Source organism: Salvelinus fontinalis, chromosome 37, assembly GCF_029448725.1.
Source record: "Salvelinus fontinalis isolate EN_2023a chromosome 37, ASM2944872v1, whole genome shotgun sequence".
In the NCBI taxonomy this organism is placed as follows: Eukaryota; Metazoa; Chordata; class Actinopteri; order Salmoniformes; family Salmonidae; genus Salvelinus; species Salvelinus fontinalis.
Genome location: NC_074701.1, coordinates 30,971,261 through 30,997,394, shown reverse-complemented (window position 1 = coordinate 30,997,394; position 26,134 = coordinate 30,971,261). Strand labels below are relative to the sequence as shown.

At 44.8% G+C, this 26,134-nt stretch overlaps 1 protein-coding gene across 7 annotated transcripts in view; it reads left to right on the top strand.

Annotated features, from left to right (window-relative positions):
• LOC129836504 (potassium voltage-gated channel subfamily H member 1-like) overlaps positions 1–26,134 on the top strand; it is a 97,094-nt gene that overhangs the window by 15,272 nt on the left and 55,688 nt on the right. For all 7 annotated transcript variants that reach the window (XM_055902788.1, XM_055902787.1, XM_055902786.1 and 4 more), the window contains 2 exons: positions 9,844–10,001; positions 11,362–11,633. In XM_055902788.1, the coding sequence (XP_055758763.1) occupies positions 9,844–10,001; positions 11,362–11,633 (430 nt within the window). The remainder of the gene's footprint in view (positions 1–9,843; positions 10,002–11,361; positions 11,634–26,134) is intronic.

Below are 26,134 nucleotides of genomic sequence, written 5' to 3'. Positions count from 1 at the left end.
AATGGTCCACCACCCAAAGGAAATGCAGCCAACTTGACACATCTGTGGGAAGCAAGGGAGTCAACATGTGCCATTATCCCTGTGGAATGGTTTCGACATCTTGTAGAGTCCATGCCCTGATAAATTGAGGCTGTTCTGAGGGCAAAAGGGGGTGCAGCTCAATATTAGGAAGGTGTTCCTAATGTTTTGTCCGCTCAGTGTATTATTGCTGTCATTTTAAATCTATGAAGTGCTATGTAATTTTTGGTTACTTAGGGTCAGTCTCCTTACCAGATAATTCTGTAGTGTGTCAGTAGTCACACAACCTCTTGGTGATGATGGTATCGATAGATTTGGAAACACCTGTTTCAAATCTGTAAGTCTAAGGTAAACATGTTTCAGAGGCACAGGGTTGGGTTCCATTATAATTTAGTCAATTCATGAAGTGAACTGATATTGCTTTTGAATGAGGCAAATGAGAATTGGACTTTTCATACTTTTTTCTGACTTAAAATAGAATTGACACCAACCTTAGATTAATAATTGGAGATGACGCCGATATATTGTAAGTCCCAGACTGTCTTGGGTATGAGTAACAGACATTTATGAGTTCCTAAACTCGGAAACCCAGAACAAAAACCTTGCGTAATTGCGTCAGATGCTCGATTTAGTTCTTCGATTTAGTTCCACCCCCCCTCTCTGGCTGCAAGTTACGGGCAAGTCTATGGGCCAAATGTCTCCCCTCCCATTTTGAAAATTTGAAAGATGTGAACACCTGTGAATCGTGATTGGTCCAAATGATTAGTGGCAAACAATCTGCATACCAAAATAGAATTCCTCATTAGTCGTCAAATCCAACCAGTCTGACAGACACTATGATACCAGTTATGTATACCCTGTCTGTCACTCTCTTATCCTTTTGAAATGAGCTGGCTGACATACATTTTTCTCTTCAGGGGAAGGGTTGGGAAACAGATCGAGGTCAATGTGAGGGTAATTAGTCATATTGTCCCCTCCAGTATTACCTTGTGGACAGGGTAGGGTAGGTTACTTTCTAAATGTAATCTGTTACTAGTTACCTGTCAAAATTGTAAACAGTAATGTCACTTTTGGATTACCCAAACTCAGTAACGTAATCTGATTACATTCAGTTACTTTTAGATGACTTTCCCCTTAAGAGGTATTAGAAGAAGACAATGTATGTTACCAATTGAACGACATCTATTACAGGATAAATCAATGTTAAAGTTTATGTAGCTGGCCATACATGAATGTTAAATTTTACTTTGTGGGTTGGCTTCTTCTAACCCATCGCTTTCTACTACATATAATAATAATACGATTAAATTATATATGTATTATATAATTTATAAATCCAAAAATGGATGTAGAAACTACAGGTAGACTTAAAAAGGGGCAATCAAAAGTGTGTGAGTTTGAGCATGTGTCCATTAGGTCTATGGATGTATTTTTTTTTATCAGCATGAATTAGATTGAGTAATAAAAGCCCTACTTTTATTCTATAGGCTGGGATCCACACTAGCATTTTTTTACTAGCTGTCGACTGGTTTCAAAAACAATGATTGACAGGCAGCTGAAACTTCTTGAATTTAACCATTATTGGGTTCAAATATACATTTAGATTTGTGAACAACCATCCACAACAACCACAATCCGTCAGGCGCAAATAGCTAAATGTGAGGGCAGCAGTGTGATTTACATCAATGTGCTTTGTAGATATCAATAATAAATGATATCCATATCGTTGTAGACTACACCACTACTGTCATCCTTACCGCCAAGCGTTTTTTCAAGTTGTATGATCTTTGGATGCTGACAGAAGTCGCACCATTGGAAGACCATAGCTTGGACTGTAGCCTACAAAAGCCCATTCCTACGATCCATCAAATACATTTGGTGTGTCGTCATAGTGGTCTCTGACTTGTGTCAGACTCGCTCAGGTGGAAAAAACTTTTTTCAATTCTGATTTGAATGTCATTGAGAAAACAGAGAAGTGTCAAAGATCTTTTTTGCAAACATCCTTTCTGAATTTAAAAGTAATCCTCAAAGTAATAATCTAGTTTTTCAAGTGTCTGTAATCTGATTTATTTATTTTTTGCTGGTAACGGATTACAGTTGTCATTTTTTTGTAATCCCTTACATGTAACGGATTAAATGTAATATTTTGCTCCCTAACCCTGCTTGTGAAGAAGATCTCATAAAATGGAGCTGGGAGTAGAGTCTGCTAGCCTAATTCTTTGTGTTTTACATGTGAATTCTACCCATAGTCAGTACAGCATTTGTTTTGGAGACTGACGTCTCACTGAAGTGCAGTGAAATGCATTGTTAGTTTCTCAACGTGCAAGGAGAGAGATGCAAAGAGACAAAAAAAAAAAAATCTTTGTCTTTACTCTCTCTATCTCCACTTTTCTATAGATTTTCTTTCTTCTAAAAATAACTTGTCCGTCTGGTTTGACGTCTGCTATAATTATGTGCCAAGGGATTCGGGATTTCTCCTGTCGTCATGTAAATGAGATCTCTGGTGGAGGGGATAGCTGCTGCACCATAGCGTTAGCACAGCTAGCCAGCCGCACTGCTACAGCCATAGAACTAGAATTAGCGTAGCCTTCAAAGTGTAGCCGTAGTGTTAGCAGCGCCGCTAGCCAGACGTGCAGCTGCAGGACTGGATCTGTGTATGAACATTTACCAACCAATGTGTGATTGGCTATGCAGAGGAATATGTACATAGGCCTACACATATACAAAGAGTACATCTCAGATGTGTGTGTGTGAGAGAGGTCTAACATTAATAGAAATTGGTCAAATGGAGCTCTGACCAAACAGGAAGCTGAACCGTAACCTGGAGTCATTTAAGATGCAATAAATGCCTCTACAATCAATACACTCCATTTCCCTTCCCCCAATTTAAGCCAAATCGGCACCTCTAAAGTTTCTCACAATCAATCCCACAGCCAATTATTGTTAAAAACAGTGCCAAGTCTATCTAATGTATAGTAACATTGAATAAAACATGATTTTGGGGTTTCTTTGAAGTCTTTAAATATTGTTTAGGTCCATTCTGATCTCAAGCTATTTCTCGTGACAGATCTGAGTCCGTATTCAGAGTCAGAGTAAGAGTGCTGGTATAGTTAAATAAAGGTTCAATTAAAAAATCGATAAATATAAGAACAGTTTTGCCTTTTAGATCAGAATGAATGAATGATTATATGGACAGGTGAAATTATATCCTCGATAGATCTACATTCCTATTCTGACACGCTTAGTGAATACAGCCCTGGAGCTATTAGAGAGGTTCACTGCTTATAGGGATGGCCATCCATTGTCATTTGAGAGGTCCGCTTTTCTCCATGCAAGCCTTTTTATTATAAATAACGTTCTCTCCCTTAGTGAATACGGCCCCTGACGCTATTGGATATGTGAAAGCACAGGGTGTAATAGAGGGTCAATGCACGTAAATTCCATTTATGCACCTTTTTAGTTTGAATTATAACGTTGAATGCATCTCTGGCTCATTGTACCATGCAGGGTTTACGTGTCAACAGATTTACAGATGGATAATGATACACTACTAGGCCTATTGATTACTCAGGTCACCTTCATTATTAGCATGCACTGCACAATGTGCACACTGTTCTCTCTCTCACACACACACACACACACACACACACACACACACACACACACACACACACACACACACACACACACACACACACACACACACACACACACACACACACACACACACACACACACACACACACACACACACACACACACACACACACACGCTTGCATGCACATGCACACTGTTGCCCCTATAGGCCCAGGGCAGGGGTGTCAAACTCATTCTACAGAGGGCCGACTGTCTGCAGGTTTTTGGTTTTTCCTTTTAATTAAGACGTAGACAATCAGGTGAGGGTAGTTCCTTACTAATTAGTGACCTTCATTCATCAATCAAGTACAAGGGAGGAGCGAAAAAACCCAGACAGTCAGCCCTCGTGGAATGTGTTTACATGTGGCCTAGGGCTACAAACGTTTGCTACCTTCAGTTGTCATTTAGACAAACCAAACTAGACTCAAGTTAGGAGCCAGTACTGTGTGTGTGCATGCCTCCGTTTGTGCCTACATCTGTGGTAGCGTCCTGATGTGTCCCTTTGTGAGTTGTTGGTGGAAGAAGGACTTGGCTGTGTCGGTGGTATAAAGTGCTGCAGTGGTGCTTAACAGGCTGATGCTAACAGGACTGTGAGAGGCACCAAGTCTATTGTATATGCAGGTGCAGCACTTTGTCGGCCTCTAGTCTTTCAGCTTCTCAACTTGCGCCGCGGATAATGCTGACAGACACCAGGACATTCACTGTCAGCTTGATGAGGCTCTGTCCAGCCAGCTGCCATGGACAGGGAAAACAAGGCTCTGTCCAGCCAGCTGCTATGGACAGGGAAAACAAGGCTCTGTCCAGCCAGCTGCTATGGACAGGGAAAACAAGGCTCTGTCCAGCCAGCTGCTATGGACAGGGAAAACAAGGCTCTGTCCAGCCAGCTGCTATGGACAGGGAAAACAAGGCTCTGTCCAGCCAGCTGCTATGGACAGGGAAAACAAGGCTCTGTCCAGCCAGCTGCTATGGACAGGGAAAACAAGGCTCTGTCCAGCCAGCTGCTATGGACAGGGAAAACAACATATACATTTCTGTATGACTGGGGATTCATGTGGCCTAATGTCATTTGAGGGCTTGATCATCAAGTAATTTTAGTACTTTTGGTTGTACATTTGCTCACGTGAATCATCTAAACTCAGCAAAAAAATAAACGCCCCTTTTTCAGGACCCTGTCTTTCAAAGAAAACTCGTAAAAATCAAAATAACTTCACAGATCTTCTTTATAAAGGGTTTAAACTCTGTTTCCCATGCTTGTGTAACGGATGTGAAATGGCTAGCTAGTTAGCGGTGGTGCGCGCTAATAGCCTTTCAATCGGTGACGTCACTTGCTCTGAGACCTTGAAGTAGTGGTTCCCCTTGCAGAGCCGCGGCTTTTGTGGAGCGTTGGGTAACGATGCTTCGTGGGTGACTGTTGTTGATGTGTGCAGAGGGTCCCTGGTTCGCGCCCGCGTCGGGGCGAGGGGACGGACGTAAAGTTAAACTGTTACATTGATGCTGTTGACCCGGATCACTGGTTGCTGCGGAAAAGGAGGAGGTCGAAAGGGGGGTGAGTGTAATGGATGTGAAATGGCTAGCTAGTTAGCGGTGTTGCGCTAATAGCCTTTCAATCGGTGACGTCACTTGCTCTGAGACCTTGAAGTAGTGGTTCCCCTTGCTCTGCAAGGGCCGTGGCCTTTGTGTGCAGAGGGTCCCTGGTTCGCGTCGGGGTGAGGGGACGGACTAAAGTTAAACTGTTACACTTGTTCAAAGAACCATAAACAATTAATGAACATGCACCTGCGGAACGGTCGTTAAGACACTAACAGCTTACAGACGCTAGGCAATTAAGGTCAGTTATGAAAACTTAGGACATTAAAGAGGCCTTTGTACTGACTCTGAAAAACACCAAAAGAAAGATGCCCAGGGTCCCTGCTCATCTGCGTGAACGTGCCTTAGGCATGCTGCAAGGAGGCATGAGGACTGCAGATGTGTAACAACACCTGCGCAGGATCGGTACATCCGAACATCACACCTACGGGACGGGTACAGGATGGCAACAACAACTGCCCGAGTTACACCAGGAATGCACAATCCCTCCATCAGTGCTCAGACTTTCCACAATAGGCTGAGAGAGGCTGGACTGAGGGCTTGTAGGCCTGTTGTAAGGCAGGTCCTCACCAGACATCACCGGCAACAATGTCGCCTATGGGCACAAACCCACCGTCGCTGGACCAGACAGGACTGGTAAAAAGTGCTCTTCACTGACGAGTTGCGGTTTTGTCTCACCAGGGATGATGGTCAGATTCACGTTTATCGTCGAAGGAATGAGCGTTACACCGAGGCCTGTACTCTGAAGCGGGATTGATTTGTAGGTCGAGGGTCCGTCATGGTCTGGGGCGTTGTGTCACAGCATCACCGGACTGCGCTTGTTGTCTTTGCAGGCAATCTCAACACTGCGTTACAGTGAAGAAATCCTTCTCCCTCATGTGGTACCCTTCCTGCAGGCTCATTCTGACATGACCCTCAATCATAACAATGCCACCAGCCATACTGCTCGTTCTGTGTGTGATTTCCTGCAAGACAGGAATGTCAGTTTTCTGCCATGGCCAGCAAAGAGCCCGGATCTGAATCCCTTTGAGCACGTCTGGGACCTGTTGGATCGGAGGGTGGGGCTAGGGCCATTCCCCTCAGAAATGTCTGGGTACTTGCAGGTGCCTTGGTGGAAGAGTGGGGTAACATCTCACTGAAAGAACTGGCAAATCTGGTGCAATCCATGAGGATGAGATGCACTGCAGTACTTAATGCAGCTGGTGGCCACACCAGTTACTGACTGTTACTTTTGATTTTGACCCCCCCTTTGTTCAGGGACACATTATTCCATTTATGTTAGTCACATGTCTGTGGAACTTGTTCAGTTTATGTCTCAGTTGTTGAATCTTGTTAAGTTTGATGAAAAAAACACAGTTGACAGTGAGAGGACGTTTCTTTTTTTTGCTTGATAACGGATTTGTGACGCATCTACATACAGTAGGCTTGATAAAGGATTTGTGAAGGCTTATTTTAGGCATTAAAGTTATAACATTATAAAGGCCTCAACATGCTTTATACCTACAAGGGATAAGTACAGCGTTACTAAGATACGTTTAGTTTGAAAGTTAGCTAACACATTCAATTTGTTTTCTGTTAACCACAAACATTCGCTAATGTTAGTTTATAGTCGGCGGCAGTCTATGGCGAATGTGTCTGTTTCGAGTCTAAACTGCCACTACAAATAATCAAGTGGAAATGTAGACTTTCTATTACATGTACTAGGAATAGTAATGTTTTTTTCAGTTTGCAGCTAAAAAGCCACAGTAATCTGAGGACGGAGTAGAGTTGAGATCGTATAGGGTGGAGCCTAATCAATCAAAGGAGTTATTGAGAACGGAGGACAACTCCAATCAGATGCCACACCCTTACATATCTTTGCTTGCAATCATATCTTGAGTGACCTGCATAATTTCACACATATAACTTAAAATGGTCTTTCCATCATTCTCTGTGCCCCAGATCACACAGCAGGTGCCTCAACTCGTGACAATCCGACCTTGAACTGGCTCAAGCTGTACCCATAGTAGCAGATGTTTCTCTGCTCTCATTGTTCAACTGAAAGTTGTATCAGTTTCATTTCAAATGTATGTATACGGAAATCAGGATGACTACATAATCTTGAGACAGAAGAATAATTGTCTCACTGCCTGAGCTGTTTGTCTTTTAACCCCCAAGGTTATTATACCATGCTACTCTGATCACCAAACTGTAGGTGGAATTGCCATGAAATTCATGATGTACCCTTGCGTCTAAGATGTAACTTGCGCTCACATCTTGCATATTGAATGTAAATGCATGTATCCAGAAGAATTCGCTATTCAATTTGTGACTTCGACCACCTCCATGGCCTCGCGTCTCCTCTCTCTCCAGCCTTGTCATCTTATCAAAAATTACAGGTCTACAGATCCTTACAAAAATGACCTAAACTCAGAAAAAAAGAAACGTCCTCTCACTGTCAACTGTATTTATTTTCAACAAACGTAACGTGTAAATATTTGTATGAACATAACAAGATTCAACAACTGAGACATAAACTGAACAAGTTCCACAGACATGTGACTAACAGAAATTGAAAAATGTGTCCCTTAACAAAGGGGGGGTCAAAATTAAAAGTAACAGTCAGTATCTGGTGTGGCCACCAGCTGCATTAAGTACTGCAGTGCATCTCCTCCTCATGGATTGCACCAGATTTGCCAGTTCTTGCTGTGAGATGTTACCCCACTCTTCCACCAAGGCACCTGCAAGTTCCCAGACATTTCTGGGGGGAATGGCCCTCACCCTCCGATCCAACAGGTCCCAGACGTGCTCAATGGGATTGAGATCCGGGCTCTTCACTGGCCATGGCAGAACACTGACATTCCTGTCTTGCAGGAAATCACGCACAGGACGAGCAGTATGGCTGGTGGCATTGTCATGCTGGAGGGTCATGTCAGGATGAGCCTGCAGGAAGGGTACCACATAGGGATGAGGGTGTGTTCCCTGTAACGCACAGTGTTGAGATTGCCTGCAATGACAACAAGCTCAGTCCGATGATGCTGTGACACAACGCCCCAGACCATGACGGACCCTCCACCTCCAAATCGATCCCACTCCAGAGTACAGGCCTCGGTGTAACGCTCATTCCTTCAACGATAATCGCGAATCCGACCATCACCCCTGGCGAGACAAAACTGCGACTCGTCAGTGAAGAGCACTTTTTGCCAGTCCTGTCTGGTTCAGCGACGGTGGGTTTGTGCCCATAGGTGACATTGTTGCCGGTGATGTCTGGTGAGGATTGTGCGTTCCTGGTGTAACTCGGGCAGTTGTTGTTGCCATCCTGTACCTATCCCACAGGTGTGATGTTCGGATGTACCGATCCTGTGCAGGTGTTGTTACTCGTCGTCTGCCACTGCGAGGACAATCACCTGTCCGTCCTGTCTCCCCGTAGTGCTGTATTAGGCGTCTCACAGGACAGACATTGCAATTTATTTTAGGGACCCTGGGCCACATCTGCAGTCCTCATGCCTCCTTGCAGCATGCCTAAGGCACGTTCACGCAGATGAGCAGGGACCCTGGGCATCTTTCTTTTGGTGTTTTTCAGAGTCAGTACAAAGGCCTCTTTAGTGTCCTAAGTTTTCAGAACTGTGACCTTAACTGCCCACCGTCTGTAAGCTGTTAGTGTCTTAACGACTGTTCTGCAGGTGCATGTTCATTAATTGTTCATGGTTCATTGAACAAGCATGGGAAACAGTGTTTAGACTAATTTACAATGAAGATCTGTGATGTTATTTGGATTTTTACGAATTTTCTTTTAAAGGCAGTTACCTGAAAAAGGGACGTTTCTTTTTTTGATGAATTTATTTGCAGCTTCACTGTAATATTTTGGAATGTGCATTGAATCGGTCAACTGAAATTGTTACTAGGTAACATGTTCGTCGCATTCCACCATGCTCAATAAACCACATTTGTAATACAAATATAGTCTAACAGAGATTAGGTTTAGTGTCTCAACTTTTTGTATTTTTTATCACATTATCCTTTTTACATGAATGTGATTTACCTAATAATTTGTATATGTTTAAAGTTGTTTTGTTTTTATTTTATCTTTTCGGTTTTGATCATGCTTACTACTTTCTTTCTTTTCTTCTTCATCCCCCTGTTTCATTCTGTTTGCATGGTCCCTCTGCCTGTGTTTATTTGTGGAACGTGAAGAACTGGAACCATCGAGCTGTCACTCAAGTAGGCCTTTCATTATCAAACTCACTGAGTTGGTTTGGGTAAAAATATGATGCAGTTGTGTTAATCCTGGTATATGTTTGCACCTGAAGTAATGGCTCTTAAAATACAGAACAACCCTACTGTTTCCATAGAACTGAGACATTATTTAAATCTCTTGCTGCTTCTCTCTCTCTCTCTCTCTCTCTCTCTCTCTCTCTCTCTCTCTCTCTCTCTCTCTCTCTCTCTCTCTCTCTCTCTCTCTCTCTCTCTCTCTCTCTCTCTCTCTCTCTCTCTCTCTCCTCTCTCTCTCTCTCTCTCTCTCTCTCTCTCTCTCTCTCTCTCTCTCTCTCTCTCTCTCTCTCTCTCTCTCTCTCTCTCTCTCTCTCTCTCTCTCTCTCTCTCTCTCTCTCTCTCTCTCTCAGGGGATCAGCAGTCTGTTCAGTTCTCTGAAGGTGGTCCGGCTGCTGCGTTTGGGCAGGGTAGCTCGTAAACTGGACCACTACATTGAGTATGGAGCCGCCGTCCTCGTCCTGTTGGTGTGTGTCTTTGGCCTGGCTGCCCACTGGCTGGCCTGCATCTGGTACTGTTCTGACTGCTTTACTGTATATTAAAAGTATATTCAGTGAAATGATGTTGCCACGAGCAGCATTGCAATAGCGACATGCAAGACTTTGCTCTCACACAGTCACACAAAGTATCTGAGCATGTGCACGGGTTCACTTCACGCTGTTACAACATGGTAGGTACGGGACAAAACAGAGGAGAAGTTTAAACTCCTGCTTCAACAGTCTTAGTTAAGGAAATTGTCCCACTATGCTGTTTACATTGTGCATCTACGTCATATCGCTGAGTCTGCCTTTAATGTGTTATGACAGTACTTTCCAACCATCTCATCCAGGACCACCAGATGTTGCAGATATTTGCGGTAGCCCTAAACTGGCACACCTGATTTTAACTAGGCAAGCCTTGACGATTAGACAACAAAGATGTAAACCGTCTGGTGGTCCCCAAGGAGAGGGTTGGCAAAAGCTGTTATAGGAGTTATTCATGTGATATGAAGCCATTTTGTAGGTACCCTTCAAAATAAACTTTTATCATATTTTCATATATGATCACAGTAGTCAAAACAATCTGGCTACTGTATTTGTTAATTGGCTACTGTATTTGTTAATTGCATATATCTTCAGTGTTTCTTAATCCATCCCCTTCTGATCCCCAGCCGTGGCATGCTTTTGTTCTACCACACCTAATTTAATGAATCAAGAAGATTAGTTGTGGATTAGTGTTCAAGTTGAATCAGATGTCCTAGCGGTGGATTAGAACAAAAATGCAAAGTGAAACGACTTGGGAGTCAATGAGTAACGGGTTGAGAAACAGCGCCTTTAAAAAACGTCATGCTCTGTAGTGTTGACAATGTCACGTGGGAAAAGTACGTTTCTGCTTCTCACCAGCATTGACTTGCATTATTTTCTAACATTCGTCTTAATCCCCTAAGCAAAGTGAACCAACCTCTGACCTGTGTTCTAGAGGTAGCCTTAACTCCTACCCCTAAACCTAACCCCTAAACATAAACCTATCGCTTCCCGTAACCCTAACTCCTACCCCTAAACCTAAACCCTAAACATAAACCTATCGCTTCCCGTAACCCTAGCCCCTTCCCCTAAACATAAACCCTACCCCTAAACAGAAACCTATCCCTTCCCATCCCCCTTAAACCTAACCCCTACCCCTAAACATAAACCTAGCCCCTACCCCTTAACCATAACCCCTAAACCTAACTCCTACCCCTAACATGGTTCTTTCTCTTCTCAACCTAACCGGTATCACCTGGTTGGTTGTCTAACTAGGCTTTAACAATAAAGGATACATTTTTTTAAGCAAACTTCCATTGTTCTACCAAGAGTGGCTGAATATCTTTTTATCTTGACTGACTATAACAGGTACAGTATTGGTGACTATGAGGTGATAGACGAGGAAACGGGCATCCTGCGGACAGACAGCTGGCTGTACATGCTGGGGGAGACGGTGGGCTCTCCATACCGCTTCAACGCTAGCGGGACAGGGAAATGGGAGGGCGGCCCCAACAAAGACTCGGTCTACATCACATCTCTATACTTCACCATGACCTCTCTGACTAGTATAGGGTTTGGAAACATCGCCCCTACCACCGATGGAGAGAAGATCTTCGCTGTCGCCATGATGATGATCGGATGTGAGTACATGGGACTCCATGTTTTTTTTGTCATGATCTAAGGCAATGTTTCCCAATCCTCTCCTGGAGTATCCCCATCCAGTCCACATATGATGTATTGCAGAATTATCGCCGCTGATTTAACAGAAGGGCTTGATGGTTAGGTGACCATTTGAATCAGCTGTGGATTCTGGAATACATTCTGGACTGGCTGGGTGAACTCTGAGAGGTTTGGGAAACAGATCTAAGGGTTAAGGGTTCCTTTATGTTTTCTTTTTCCCCTTGTGGTAGCATTCTGAATGAATAAATGATCCTCTCAAGTCTCATGATGGAATGTTGTTGTTGTTGTTAGAATTTAATTCATTGGTTCTATATAAACAGAACACTAGAGCAGCTTGATCTGGTAATATTGTCATGTTCACCCCATCATACATTTGGGCTCCACTGACCCTAAAAGGCCAAGGCAGTCAAAATTCAGTTTTTCCTCTGTTTTGTATCATATTGTACCACAGCTGATGAAACTAACACTGTAAAAGTCAAATTTGATCGTTGTTATTTCCTGATAGTTGCTTGTTGAAAATGCAATCTACATAGGAACTTCTAATCAGCAGGTTTTTTATTGGTGGAGTTTTGGCTTGCCTGGTGACGTCACCAGACGGTATAAATTTAATGGACCAATAACAAAGAGCATTCCAAACCTCTCTGTCAATATCAGCTAGTTTTCACATTTACATTGCATTAGGCTCCTTCATCACTTTGGTGCTATTCCCTTCCCCACTCAGACCACTCCCAGTGAGTCCTAGCAAAATTATTGCTTGAGAAATATATATTTTAAAAATCATTTTAATGGAAAACTATTACAGTAAGGTACTTCATTGTTACCCAGAAATGATTTGATATTGAGATAAAAATGGATGTATTGGGCCTTTTAGGGGCTCTATTTTGAATTGATTTGACCAACCCATTATCTCATATCCCCTTAAACTGTCTGAATCGATGGCCTTGCACTCCATCCAGCCAGGAAACAGGGAGCACAGCAAACACTCTACTGTCCCCAAAACCATTTTCTGACACTATTTCGCATCATTATATTTGCATCACAACGGCATGAGCATTTGTATGCAAATAACAAGTGTTTGCCACTCCTGAGCTCTTTGAAACGTTCATTCAGGGGTGATGAATCATCTAACCTGGTGAGATTCAATTAGTCTTACATCTCTCTTCCATACTGTAGCTCTCAATCTCTCTCCAACAATATGGCTGCTGTTACCGTAACTCACATGATCACCAATATCATATCTGTCAGTGGTTATGGCAAAATGTAGGGAATGATAATCACCTAGCCATCCTTTTTATTCCATCCATCCATTTCGCAAGGCTACGTCTAAAGACAGCCAGAGACTGACACACGCATGCCATATAGGGCACAGACCGTAGACCAGTTATATGGCTGGCTGGCTCTCAGTTGTCTAGGAGTAACTGCAGCAGGAGAACCAGGAGAAATATACTAGGCAGGATCAATTGAGCTGAGCAATCCCCCTGCAATCACTCACTACCTCCAGCACCATCTGCCTCAGCTCCTCTCACACCCTGGATGCATCCCAAATGGCACCCTATTCCTTACCTAGTGCACTACTTTTGGCCAGAGCCCTATGGACCCTGGTCAAAAGTAGTACACTACATAGGGAACAGGGTGCTGTTTGGGACGCAGACGCGGTTTCTCACTACTTTACAGCACCCACAGAACAACAGGTTCAGATGCACTCCCTGCACCTCAGCCTCCGTTTCCATGGTGAGAGACAAAGAGGGAGACGGTGAGAGGTACAGCGGTTGTACAGGTGCATTTCAGTACTCTGAATTGGTTTCTCTCCTAGTTTCCATTTCATAACCTGCAGAGCTCCAAGGTTGTTTTGTGCACCATTGTGGCATAGATTAAGTCCTAGTAGGGATTCTATACACTTTAACGATGGGGACACAATACAAGAGTTGGGGGTTGTGTATTGTGAAGGTCATGCTGTAGGTTTTGTTCTGAATAGAAAGAAGCTTGGAAAAGCATCAGAAGATTCAAGTGGAATGACTACTGTATGATTCCATCCAGTTTAAACCCTGACAGACTATTCCATTATTCGCTATAAAAATGTCCGACTCGGCACGATTCTATTTTTACCAACTGCTGTGATTTGTTATTGGCAGCAGCCGAAGATCACATCATTGACAGGGGAGTTATACAGCTGTCTTGTCACTATAGCAACGGTTGGCCCTGAGCATTATAGGGTTTTTGACAACTGTCTGTAAACTGTCTTCAAAGTAAGACAGCTGTTGGCTGATTCCATTTAAAGCAGAATCACTGACAGAGCTCTGGTGTTATAACAAGACCTGATGGAGAGATTCAGGGGAAACGGGGACAAAGGTATTAACACACATGTTGTACTTCAAAAGATTAGGACTTTAGGATGCCTAGGATTGGTGACTCTTTCCTGTAGGTGTCCTGTCTTTATGTGTTATGTAGCTGTTATAAAGGCTTTATGAATGCATTCATAAGGCCCCCTACAGTAAAGTGTTACCAATCTTAGGCATCCTAAAATATTTTGAAGTACATTATGTGTGTTAATACCTTTGTCCCTGTTTCCCCTGAATCTCTCATCAGGTCTTGTTATAAAACCACTGCTCTGTCAGTGATTCTGTTTATTGGTTTATTCAGATACCGATGCAGCAGCCATTCTTCCTGGGGATGCATGTTTAATGTGTAGTACATGTACGGTATATTTTGTAGACTGTAATGACTTTTTGTGGCTCGTTGCAGTTTCTGAATATGAACATTAGCATATTATTGTCACATCATATGGAATATTGATTTGCTGATGCATACATATCCCCAGAGGGACAATGACGTGGCTGTTGACGAGCCAGCAGTGTTGCATTGATGACACACACACGCACGCACGCACGCACGCACGCACGCACGCACGCACGCACGCACACACACACACACACACACACACACACACACACACACACACACACACACACACTCTATCTCACGAGTACTAATTAGGTTCTCACTGCCAAGAGAATGGTACAGCAGCACACACAAAGAGCAGAGCAGGTCTCTTTCCACTGCCTTTGATCCCATGCCATACCAAGCTCCAGGTGTTACCTCCCATCCTGTCCAAGCACCCCTAGTAGCATGGCTCCAGGTGTTACCTCCCATCCTGTCCAAGCACCCCTAGTAGCATGGCTCCAGGTGTTACCTCCCATCCTGTCCAAGCACCCCTAGTAACATGGCTCCAGGTGTTACCTTCCATCCTGTCCAACCATCCCTAGTAACATGGCTCCAGGTGTTACCTCCCATCCTGTCCAAGCACCCCTAGTAACATGGCTCCAGGTGTTACCTCCCATCCTGTCCAAGCACCCCTAGTAGCATGGCTCCAGGTGTTACCTCCCATCCTGTCCAAGCACCCCTAGTAACATGGCTCCAGGTGTTACCTCCCATCCTGTCCAAGCACCCCTAGTAACATGGCTCCAGGTGTCACCTTCCGTCCTGTCCAGAGAGAGAGAGCAGGAGAGAGAAACTATTTGAGGTTTGTAATTTCCACTTAGAAATTTCAGACTTGATTTTCCCTTACGAAAAATGTATCCTGCCGTAGCAAACTGGGACAAATGAAGATCCTACATCTGTATCTGTCCACTAAGAAGTTAGTGAGTCTACAGTAGAGAGGAGAGAGAGAGCTCTAGTCTACAGTAGAGAGGAGAGAGAGAGAGCTCTAGTCTACAGTAGAGAGAAGAGAAAGAGCTCTAGTCTACAGTAGAGAGGAGAGAGAGAGCTCTAGTCTACAGTAGAGAGGAGAGAGAGAGAGCTCTAGTCTACAGTAGAGAGGAGAGAAAGAGCTCTAGTCTACAGTAGAGAGGAGAGAGAGAGAGCTCTAGTCTACAGTAGAGAGGAGAGAGAGAGAGCTATAGTCTACAGTAGAGGAGAGAGAGAGAGCTCTAGTCTACAGTAGAGGAGAGAGAGAGAGCTCTAGTCTACAGTAGAGAGACGAAAGAGAGCTCTAGTCTACAGTAGAGAGGAGAGAGAGAGAGCTCTAGTCTACAGTAGAGGAGAGAGAGCTCTAGTCTACAGTAGAGAGGAGAGAGAGAGAGCTCTAGTCTACAGTAGAGGAGAGAGAGAGAGCTCTAGTCTACAGTAGAGAGACGAAAGAGAGCTCTAGTTTACAGTAGAGAGGAGAGAGAGCTCTAGTCTACAGTAGAGAGGAGAGAGAGAGAGCTCTAGTCTACAGTAGAGAAGAGAGAGAGCTATAGTCTATAGTAGAGAGGAGAGAGAGAGAGCTCTAGTCTACAGTAGAGAGGAGAGAGAGAGAGCTCTAGTCTACAGTAGAGAGGAGAGAGAGAGAGCTCTAGTCTACAGTAGAGAGGAGAGAGAGAGAGCTCTAGTCTACAGTAGAGGAGAGAGAGGGAGCTCTAGTCTACAGTAGAGAGGAGAGAGAGAGCTCTAGTCTACAGTAGAGAGGAGAGAGAGCTCTAGTCTATAGTAGAGAGGAGAGAGAGAGCTCTAGTCTACAGTAGAGAGGAGAGAGAGCTCTAGTCTACAGTAGAGAGGAGAGAGAGAGAGCTATAGTCTACAGCAGAGAGGAGAGAGAGCTCTAGTCTACAGTAGAGAGGAGAGTGAGAGCTCTAGTCTACAGTAGAGGAGAGAGAGAGCTCTAGTCTACAGTAGAGAGGAGAGAGAGAGCTCTAGTCTACAGTAGAGAGGAGAGAGAGCTCCAGTCTACAGTAGAGAGGAGAGAGAGCTCTAGTCTACAGTAGAGGAGAGAGAGAGAGCTCTAGTCTACAGTAGAGATGAGAGAGAGAGCTCTAGTCTACAGTAGAGGAGAGAGAGCTCTAGTCTACAGTAGAGAGGAGAGAGAGAGCTCTAGTCTACAGTAGAGGAGAGAGAGAGAGAGCTCTAGTCTACAGTAGAGAGGAGAGAGAGCTCTAGTCTACAGTAGAGAGGAGAGAGAGAGCTCTAGTCTACAGTAGAGAGGAGAGAGAGCTCTAGTCTACAGTAGAGAGGAGAGAGAGCTCTAGTCTACAGTAGAGAGGAGAGAGAGCTATAGTCTACAGTAGAGAGGAGAGAGAGAGCTCTAGTCTACAGTAGAGAGAAGAGAGAGAGCTCTAGTTTACAGTAGAGAGGAGAGAGAGCTATAGTCTACAGTAGAGAGGAGAGAGAGCTCTAGTCTACAGTAGAGAGGAGAGAGAGCTATAGTCTACAGTAGAGAGGAGAGAGAGAGCGCTCTAGTCTACAGTAGAGAAGAGAGAGAGAGAGCTCTAGTCTACAGTAGAGAGAAGAGAGAGAGCTCTAGTTTACAGTAGAGAGGAGAGAGAGCTATAGTCTACAGTAGAGAGGAGAGAGAGCTCTAGTCTACAGTAGAGAGGAGAGAGAGCTCTAGTCTACAGTAGAGAGGAGAGAGAGCTCTAGTCTACAGTAGAGAGGAGAGAGAGCTATAGTCTACAGTAGAGAGAGCTATAGTCTACAGTAGAGAGGAGAGAGAGCTCTAGTCTACAGTAGAGAGGAGAGAGCTCTAGTCTACTGTAGAGAGGAGAGAGAGCTCTAGTCTACAGTAGAGAGGAGAGAGAGCTCTAGTCTACAGTAGAGAGGAGGGAGAGCTATAGTCTACAGTAGAGAGGAGAGAGAGCTCTAGTCTACAGTAGAGAGGAGAGAGAGAGCTCTAGTCTACAGTAGAGAGGAGAGAGAGCTCTAGTCTACAGTAGAGAGGAGAGAGAGAGCTCTAGTCTACAGTAGAGAGGAGAGAGAGCTCTAGTCTACAGTAGAGAGGAGAGAGAGAGCTCTAGTCTACAGTAGAGGAGAGAGAGAGAGAGCTCTAGTCTACAGTAGAGAGGAGAGAGAGCTCTAGTCTACAGTAGAGAGGAGAGAGAGAGCTCTAGTCTACAGTAGAGAGGAGAGAGAGCTCTAGTCTACAGTAGAGAGGAGAGAGAGCTCTAGTCTACAGTAGAGAGGAGAGAGAGCTATAGTCTACAGTAGAGAGGAGAGAGAGAGCTCTAGTCTACAGTAGAAAGAAGAGAGAGAGCTCTAGTTTACAGTAGAGAGGAGAGAGAGCTATAGTCTACAGTAGAGAGGAGAGAGAGCTCTAGTCTACAGTAGAGAGGAGAGAGAGCTATAGTCTACAGTAGAGAGGAGAGAGAGAGAGCTCTAGTCTACAGTAGAGAAGAGAGAGAGAGAGCTCTAGTCTACAGTAGAGAGAAGAGAGAGAGCTCTAGTTTACAGTAGAGAGGAGAGAGAGCTATAGTCTACAGTAGAGAGGAGAGAGAGCTCTAGTCTACAGTAGAGAGGAGAGAGAGCTCTAGTCTACAGTAGAGAGGAGAGAGAGCTATAGTCTACAGTAGAGAGGAGAGAGAGAGCTCTAGTCTACAGTAGAGAGGAGAGAGAGCTCCAGTCTACAGTAGAGAGGAGAGAGAGCTCTAGTCTACAGTAGAGAGGAGAGAGAGAGCTCTAGTATACAGTAGAGAGGAGAGAGAGAGAGCTCTAGTCTACAGTAGAGGAGAGAGAGAGAGCTCTAGTCTACAGTAGAGATGAGAGAGAGAGCTCTAGTCTACAGTAGAGGAGAGAGAGCTCTAGTCTACAGTAGAGAGGAGAGAGAGAGCTCTAGTCTACAGTAGAGGAGAGAGAGCTCTAGTCTACAGTAGAGAGGAGAGAGAGCTCTAGTCTACAGTAGAGAGGAGAGAGAGCTATAGTCTACAGTAGAGAGGAGAGAGAGCTCTAGTCTACAGTAGAGAGGAGAGAGAGAGAGCTCTAGTCTACAGTAGAGAGGAGAGAAAGAGCTCTAGTCTACAGTAGAGAGGAGAGAGAGAGAGCTCTAGTCTACAGTAGAGAGGAGAGAGAGAGAGCTATAGTCTACAGTAGAGGAGAGAGAGAGAGCTCTAGTCTACAGTAGAGGAGAGAGAGAGAGCTCTAGTCTACAGTAGAGAGACGAAAGAGAGCTCTAGTCTACAGTAGAGAGGAGAGAGAGAGAGCTCTAGTCTACAGTAGAGGAGAGAGAGCTCTAGTCTACAGTAGAGAGGAGAGAGAGAGAGCTCTAGTCTACAGTAGAGGAGAGAGAGAGAGCTCTAGTCTACAGTAGAGAGACGAAAGAGAGCTCTAGTTTACAGTAGAGAGGAGAGAGAGCTCTAGTCTACAGTAGAGAGGAGAGAGAGAGAGCTCTAGTCTACAGTAGAGAAGAGAGAGAGCTATAGTCTATAGTAGAGAGGAGAGAGAGAGAGCTCTAGTCTACAGTAGAGAGGAGAGAGAGAGAGCTCTAGTCTACAGTAGAGAGGAGAGAGAGAGAGCTCTAGTCTACAGTAGAGAGGAGAGAGAGAGAGCTCTAGTCTACAGTAGAGGAGAGAGAGGGAGCTCTAGTCTACAGTAGAGAGGAGAGAGAGAGCTCTAGTCTACAGTAGAGAGGAGAGAGAGCTCTAGTCTATAGTAGAGAGGAGAGAGAGAGCTCTAGTCTACAGTAGAGAGGAGAGAGAGCTCTAGTCTACAGTAGAGAGGAGAGAGAGAGAGCTATAGTCTACAGCAGAGAGGAGAGAGAGCTCTAGTCTACAGTAGAGAGGAGAGTGAGAGCTCTAGTCTACAGTAGAGGAGAGAGAGAGCTCTAGTCTACAGTAGAGAGGAGAGAGAGAGCTCTAGTCTACAGTAGAGAGGAGAGAGAGCTCCAGTCTACAGTAGAGAGGAGAGAGAGCTCTAGTCTACAGTAGAGGAGAGAGAGAGAGCTCTAGTCTACAGTAGAGATGAGAGAGAGAGCTCTAGTCTACAGTAGAGGAGAGAGAGCTCTAGTCTACAGTAGAGAGGAGAGAGAGAGCTCTAGTCTACAGTAGAGGAGAGAGAGAGAGAGCTCTAGTCTACAGTAGAGAGGAGAGAGAGCTCTAGTCTACAGTAGAGAGGAGAGAGAGAGCTCTAGTCTACAGTAGAGAGGAGAGAGAGCTCTAGTCTACAGTAGAGAGGAGAGAGAGCTCTAGTCTACAGTAGAGAGGAGAGAGAGCTATAGTCTACAGTAGAGAGGAGAGAGAGAGCTCTAGTCTACAGTAGAGAGAAGAGAGAGAGCTCTAGTTTACAGTAGAGAGGAGAGAGAGCTATAGTCTACAGTAGAGAGGAGAGAGAGCTCTAGTCTACAGTAGAGAGGAGAGAGAGCTATAGTCTACAGTAGAGAGGAGAGAGAGAGCGCTCTAGTCTACAGTAGAGAAGAGAGAGAGAGAGCTCTAGTCTACAGTAGAGAGAAGAGAGAGAGCTCTAGTTTACAGTAGAGAGGAGAGAGAGCTATAGTCTACAGTAGAGAGGAGAGAGAGCTCTAGTCTACAGTAGAGAGGAGAGAGAGCTCTAGTCTACAGTAGAGAGGAGAGAGAGCTCTAGTCTACAGTAGAGAGGAGAGAGAGCTATAGTCTACAGTAGAGAGAGCTATAGTCTACAGTAGAGAGGAGAGAGAGCTCTAGTCTACAGTAGAGAGGAGAGAGCTCTAGTCTACTGTAGAGAGGAGAGAGAGCTCTAGTCTACAGTAGAGAGGAGAGAGAGCTCTAGTCTACAGTAGAGAGGAGGGAGAGCTATAGTCTACAGTAGAGAGGAGAGAGAGCTCTAGTCTACAGTAGAGAGGAGAGAGAGAGCTCTAGTCTACAGTAGAGAGGAGAGAGAGCTCTAGTCTACAGTAGAGAGGAGAGAGAGAGCTCTAGTCTACAGTAGAGAGGAGAGAGAGCTCTAGTCTACAGTAGAGAGGAGAGAGAGAGCTCTAGTCTACAGTAGAGGAGAGAGAGAGAGAGCTCTAGTCTACAGTAGAGAGGAGAGAGAGCTCTAGTCTACAGTAGAGAGGAGAGAGAGAGCTCTAGTCTACAGTAGAGAGGAGAGAGAGCTCTAGTCTACAGTAGAGAGGAGAGAGAGCTCTAGTCTACAGTAGAGAGGAGAGAGAGCTATAGTCTACAGTAGAGAGGAGAGAGAGAGCTCTAGTCTACAGTAGAAAGAAGAGAGAGAGCTCTAGTTTACAGTAGAGAGGAGAGAGAGCTATAGTCTACAGTAGAGAGGAGAGAGAGCTCTAGTCTACAGTAGAGAGGAGAGAGAGCTATAGTCTACAGTAGAGAGGAGAGAGAGAGAGCTCTAGTCTACAGTAGAGAAGAGAGAGAGAGAGCTCTAGTCTACAGTAGAGAGAAGAGAGAGAGCTCTAGTTTACAGTAGAGAGGAGAGAGAGCTATAGTCTACAGTAGAGAGGAGAGAGAGCTCTAGTCTACAGTAGAGAGGAGAGAGAGCTCTAGTCTACAGTAGAGAGGAGAGAGAGCTATAGTCTACAGTAGAGAGGAGAGAGAGAGCTCTAGTCTACAGTAGAGAGGAGAGAGAGCTCCAGTCTACAGTAGAGAGGAGAGAGAGCTCTAGTCTACAGTAGAGAGGAGAGAGAGAGCTCTAGTATACAGTAGAGAGGAGAGAGAGAGAGCTCTAGTCTACAGTAGAGGAGAGAGAGAGAGCTCTAGTCTACAGTAGAGATGAGAGAGAGAGCTCTAGTCTACAGTAGAGGAGAGAGAGCTCTAGTCTACAGTAGAGAGGAGAGAGAGAGCTCTAGTCTACAGTAGAGGAGAGAGAGCTCTAGTCTACAGTAGAGAGGAGAGAGAGCTCTAGTCTACAGTAGAGAGGAGAGAGAGCTATAGTCTACAGTAGAGAGGAGAGAGAGCTCTAGTCTACAGTAGAGAGGAGAGAGAGCTCTAGTCTACAGTAGAGAGGAGAGAGAGCTCTAGTCTACAGTAGAGAAGAGAGAGAGAGAGCTCTAGTCTACAGTAGAGAGAAGAGAGAGAGCTCTAGTTTACAGTAGAGAGGAGAGAGAGCTCTAGTCTACAGTAGAGAGGAGAGAGAGCTCTAGTCTACAGTAGAGAGGAGAGAGAGCTCTAGTCTACAGTAGAGAGGAGAGAGAGCTCTAGTCTACAGTAGAGAGGAGAGAGAGCTATAGTCTACAGTAGAGAGGAGAGAGAGCTCTAGTCTACAGTAGAGAGGAGAGAGAGCTCTAGTCTACAGTAGAGAGGAGAGAGAGCTGTAGTCTACAGTAGAGAGGAGAGAGAGCTCTAGTCTACAGTAGAGAGGAGAGAGAGCTCTAGTCTACAGTAGAGAGGAGAGAGAGCTCTAGTCTACAGTAGAGAGGAGAGAGAGCTATAGTCTACAGTAGAGAGGAGAGAGAGAGCTCTAGTCTACAGTAGAGAGGAGAGAGAGCTCTAGTCTACAGTAGAGAGGAGAGAGAGAGCTCTACTCTACAGTAGAGAGGAGAGAGAGCTCTAGTCTACAGTAGAGAGGAGAGAGAGAGCTCTAGTCTACAGTAGAGGAGAGAGAGAGAGAGCTCTAGTCTACAGTAGAGAGGAGAGAGAGCTCTAGTCTACAGTAGAGAGGAGAGAGAGAGCTCTAGTCTACAGTAGAGAGGAGAGAGAGCTCTAGTCTACAGTAGAGAGGAGAGAGAGCTCTAGTCTACAGTAGAGAGGAGAGAGAGCTATAGTCTACAGTAGAGAGGAGAGAGAGAGCTCTAGTCTACAGTAGAAAGAAGAGAGAGAGCTCTAGTTTACAGTAGAGAGGAGAGAGAGCTATAGTCTACAGTAGAGAGGAGAGAGAGCTCTAGTCTACAGTAGAGAGGAGAGAGAGCTATAGTCTACAGTAGAGAGGAGAGAGAGAGAGCTCTAGTCTACAGTAGAGAAGAGAGAGAGAGAGCTCTAGTCTACAGTAGAGAGAAGAGAGAGAGCTCTAGTTTACAGTAGAGAGGAGAGAGAGCTATAGTCTACAGTAGAGAGGAGAGAGAGCTCTAGTCTACAGTAGAGAGGAGAGAGAGCTCTAGTCTACAGTAGAGAGGAGAGAGAGCTATAGTCTACAGTAGAGAGGAGAGAGAGAGCTCTAGTCTACAGTAGAGAGGAGAGAGAGCTCCAGTCTACAGTAGAGAGGAGAGAGAGCTCTAGTCTACAGTAGAGAGGAGAGAGAGAGCTCTAGTATACAGTAGAGAGGAGAGAGAGAGAGCTCTAGTCTACAGTAGAGGAGAGAGAGAGAGCTCTAGTCTACAGTAGAGATGAGAGAGAGAGCTCTAGTCTACAGTAGAGGAGAGAGAGCTCTAGTCTACAGTAGAGAGGAGAGAGAGAGCTCTAGTCTACAGTAGAGGAGAGAGAGCTCTAGTCTACAGTAGAGAGGAGAGAGAGCTCTAGTCTACAGTAGAGAGGAGAGAGAGCTATAGTCTACAGTAGAGAGGAGAGAGAGCTCTAGTCTACAGTAGAGAGGAGAGAGAGCTCTAGTCTACAGTAGAGAGGAGAGAGAGCTCTAGTCTACAGTAGAGAAGAGAGAGAGAGAGCTCTAGTCTACAGTAGAGAGAAGAGAGAGAGCTCTAGTTTACAGTAGAGAGGAGAGAGAGCTCTAGTCTACAGTAGAGAGGAGAGAGAGCTCTAGTCTACAGTAGAGAGGAGAGAGAGCTCTAGTCTACAGTAGAGAGGAGAGAGAGCTCTAGTCTACAGTAGAGAGGAGAGAGAGCTATAGTCTACAGTAGAGAGGAGAGAGAGCTCTAGTCTACAGTAGAGAGGAGAGAGAGCTCTAGTCTACAGTAGAGAGAAGAGAGAGCTGTAGTCTACAGTAGAGAGGAGAGAGAGCTCTAGTCTACAGTAGAGAGGAGAGAGAGCTCTAGTCTACAGTAGAGAGGAGAGAGAGCTCTAGTCTACAGTAGAGAGGAGAGAGAGCTATAGTCTACAGTAGAGAGGAGAGAGAGAGCTCTAGTCTACAGTAGAGAGGAGAGAGAGCTCTAGTCTACAGTAGAGAGGAGAGAGAGAGCTCTACTCTACAGTAGAGAGGAGAGAGAGCTCTAGTCTACAGTAGAGAGGAGAGAGAGAGCTCTAGTCTACAGTAGAGGAGAGAGAGAGAGAGCTCTAGTCTACAGTAGAGAGGAGAGAGAGCTCTAGTCTACAGTAGAGAGGAGAGAGAGAGCTCTAGTCTACAGTAGAGAGGAGAGAGAGCTCTAGTCTACAGTAGAGAGGAGAGAGAGCTCTAGTCTACAGTAGAGAGGAGAGAGAGCTATAGTCTACAGTAGAGAGGAGAGAGAGAGCTCTAGTCTACAGTAGAAAGAAGAGAGAGAGCTCTAGTTTACAGTAGAGAGGAGAGAGAGCTATAGTCTACAGTAGAGAGGAGAGAGAGCTCTAGTCTACAGTAGAGAGGAGAGAGAGCTATAGTCTACAGTAGAGAGGAGAGAGAGAGAGAGCTCTAGTCTACAGTAGAGAAGAGAGAGAGAGAGCTCTAGTCTACAGTAGAGAGAAGAGAGAGAGCTCTAGTTTACAGTAGAGAGGAGAGAGAGCTATAGTCTACAGTAGAGAGGAGAGAGAGCTCTAGTCTACAGTAGAGAGGAGAGAGAGCTCTAGTCTACAGTAGAGAGGAGAGAGAGCTATAGTCTACAGTAGAGAGGAGAGAGAGCTCTAGTCTACAGTAGAGAGGAGAGAGAGCTCTAGTCTACAGTAGAGAGGAGAGAGAGCTCTAGCCTACAGTAGAGAGGAGAGAGAGCTCTAGTCTACAGTAGAGAGGAGAGAGAGCTCTAGTCTACAGTAGAGAGGAGAGAGAGCTCTAGTCTACAGTAGAGAGGAGAGAGAGCTATAGTCTACAGTAGAGAGGAGAGAGAGCTATAGTCTACAGTAGAGAGGAGAGAGAGAGCTCTAGTCTACAGTAGAGAGGAGAGAGAGCTCTAGTCTACAGTAGAGAGGAGAGAGAGAGCTCTAGTCTACAGTAGAGAGGAGAGAGAGCTCTAGTCTACAGTAGAGAGGAGAGAGAGCTCTAGTCTACAGTAGAGAGGAGCACTGGAGTCACATGGACCTGTGTAGTATCTGATCTTCATCTTCAAAGGCAGCAGTGACAACGTAATGGTATAATATTCTGTCACATATGCTTCCCATTGCAGACAGCATGCAGGACATTTTTTATCTTTATTTATGCAGGGAAGTCCCATTGAGCCCTGCTTCAAATCCTCTTGTCAGAATACTATTTTATCAAATCCTTTGTCAGAATACTATTTTATAGCAAATTAATGGACAAAGGATTTTTAAAGTTGCCGTGGGGACTTTTTCGCTAAGAATGGCTCAACACTTTGTTTGACAATAAGGTTTATTGCACCAATATGAGCCAATTTCATCTTTGTGCAATGAATGATAGGGATGGCATGGACACAATTTTACAGTAACAGTTTTGCTTTGGAAAGCTACATTGGGTAAGACTATGAATACCTTCTTCATACTGCATTCTAGGCACATTTGTGTGTGTGTGTGTGTGTGTGTGTGTGTGTGAACGCAAGCACTGTAGGGGGGATTGGGGTAAGTTGAGCCAATCTTTGCATTCATTCTAACAAAGATATCTCCATATATTTCCAGATGTTGTGTATTCCTGGAAATAATCAGAATGTATGTAAACATTACAGTTTTGAAAACATAGCTTGTCCCCAAAAAAGTAGGGTCTTGGCACAACGTACCCTCGGTATGGTGTAAGTTGAGCCGCGGGACAGGGTTAATTAACATTTACATTTACATTTAAGTCATTTAGCAGACGCTCTTATCCAGAGCGACTTACAAATTGGATTAAGCTACCTACAAGTTTCTGTACTGAATTAAATATTACCACTACTTTTTTTAAACCATGCATATCTTTATTCCCAAACATAATTCATCACATGCATATTTTAACACAGGCTGTACACCTAACAAACACTGTGTACGCTTTAAACATAGGCCATGCACTGTGGTTACCTCATATTCCAGCAATAATGCCTTGTATTACTCCTGGGAAGAAGACACTTCAGTTTGCTCAACTTGCCATTGGCTCAACAATAAAAAAAGAAAAATATATCCCTTTTTCTCCCCAATTTCGTGATATCCAACTGGTAATTAGTTTTGTCACATCGCTGCAACTCCAGTATGGACTCGGGAGAGGCGAAGGTCGAGAGCCGTGCGTTCTCCGAAACACGACCCTGCCATGCCTCACTGCTTCTTGACACACTGCTCGCTTAACCCAGAAACCAGCCGCACCAATGTATTGAAGGAAACACCGTACACCTGGCGACCGTGTCAGCATGCATTGCGCCCGGGCCCACCATAGGAGTCGCTAGAGCGTGATGGGATAAGGACAACCCGGCCCGGCCAAACCCCCCCCCTAACCCGGACGACGCTGAGCCAATTGTGTGCCACCTCATGGGTCTCCCGGTCACGGCCAACTGCGAAACAGCCTGGGATCGAACCAGGATCTGTAGTGACGCAGCTAGCACTGCGATGCAGTGCCTTAGACCGCTGCGCCACTCGGGAGGCCCCCAAAGCAAACATTCCATCTGGTTGCTTCTTTTATGGACTCCATGAAATGATGACCTTTTCCTAAATATTTGGTCAAATATACATTTTGTGTATGGTTTCCTAGAAAGAAGGGTGGCTCAACTTACCCCTTTGGCACAACTTACCCCACTCTCCCCTATACAATGTATATATATTTTTTTATACATCATTACGCAAAATGATTTTATTGTATATCTGCAGTATAC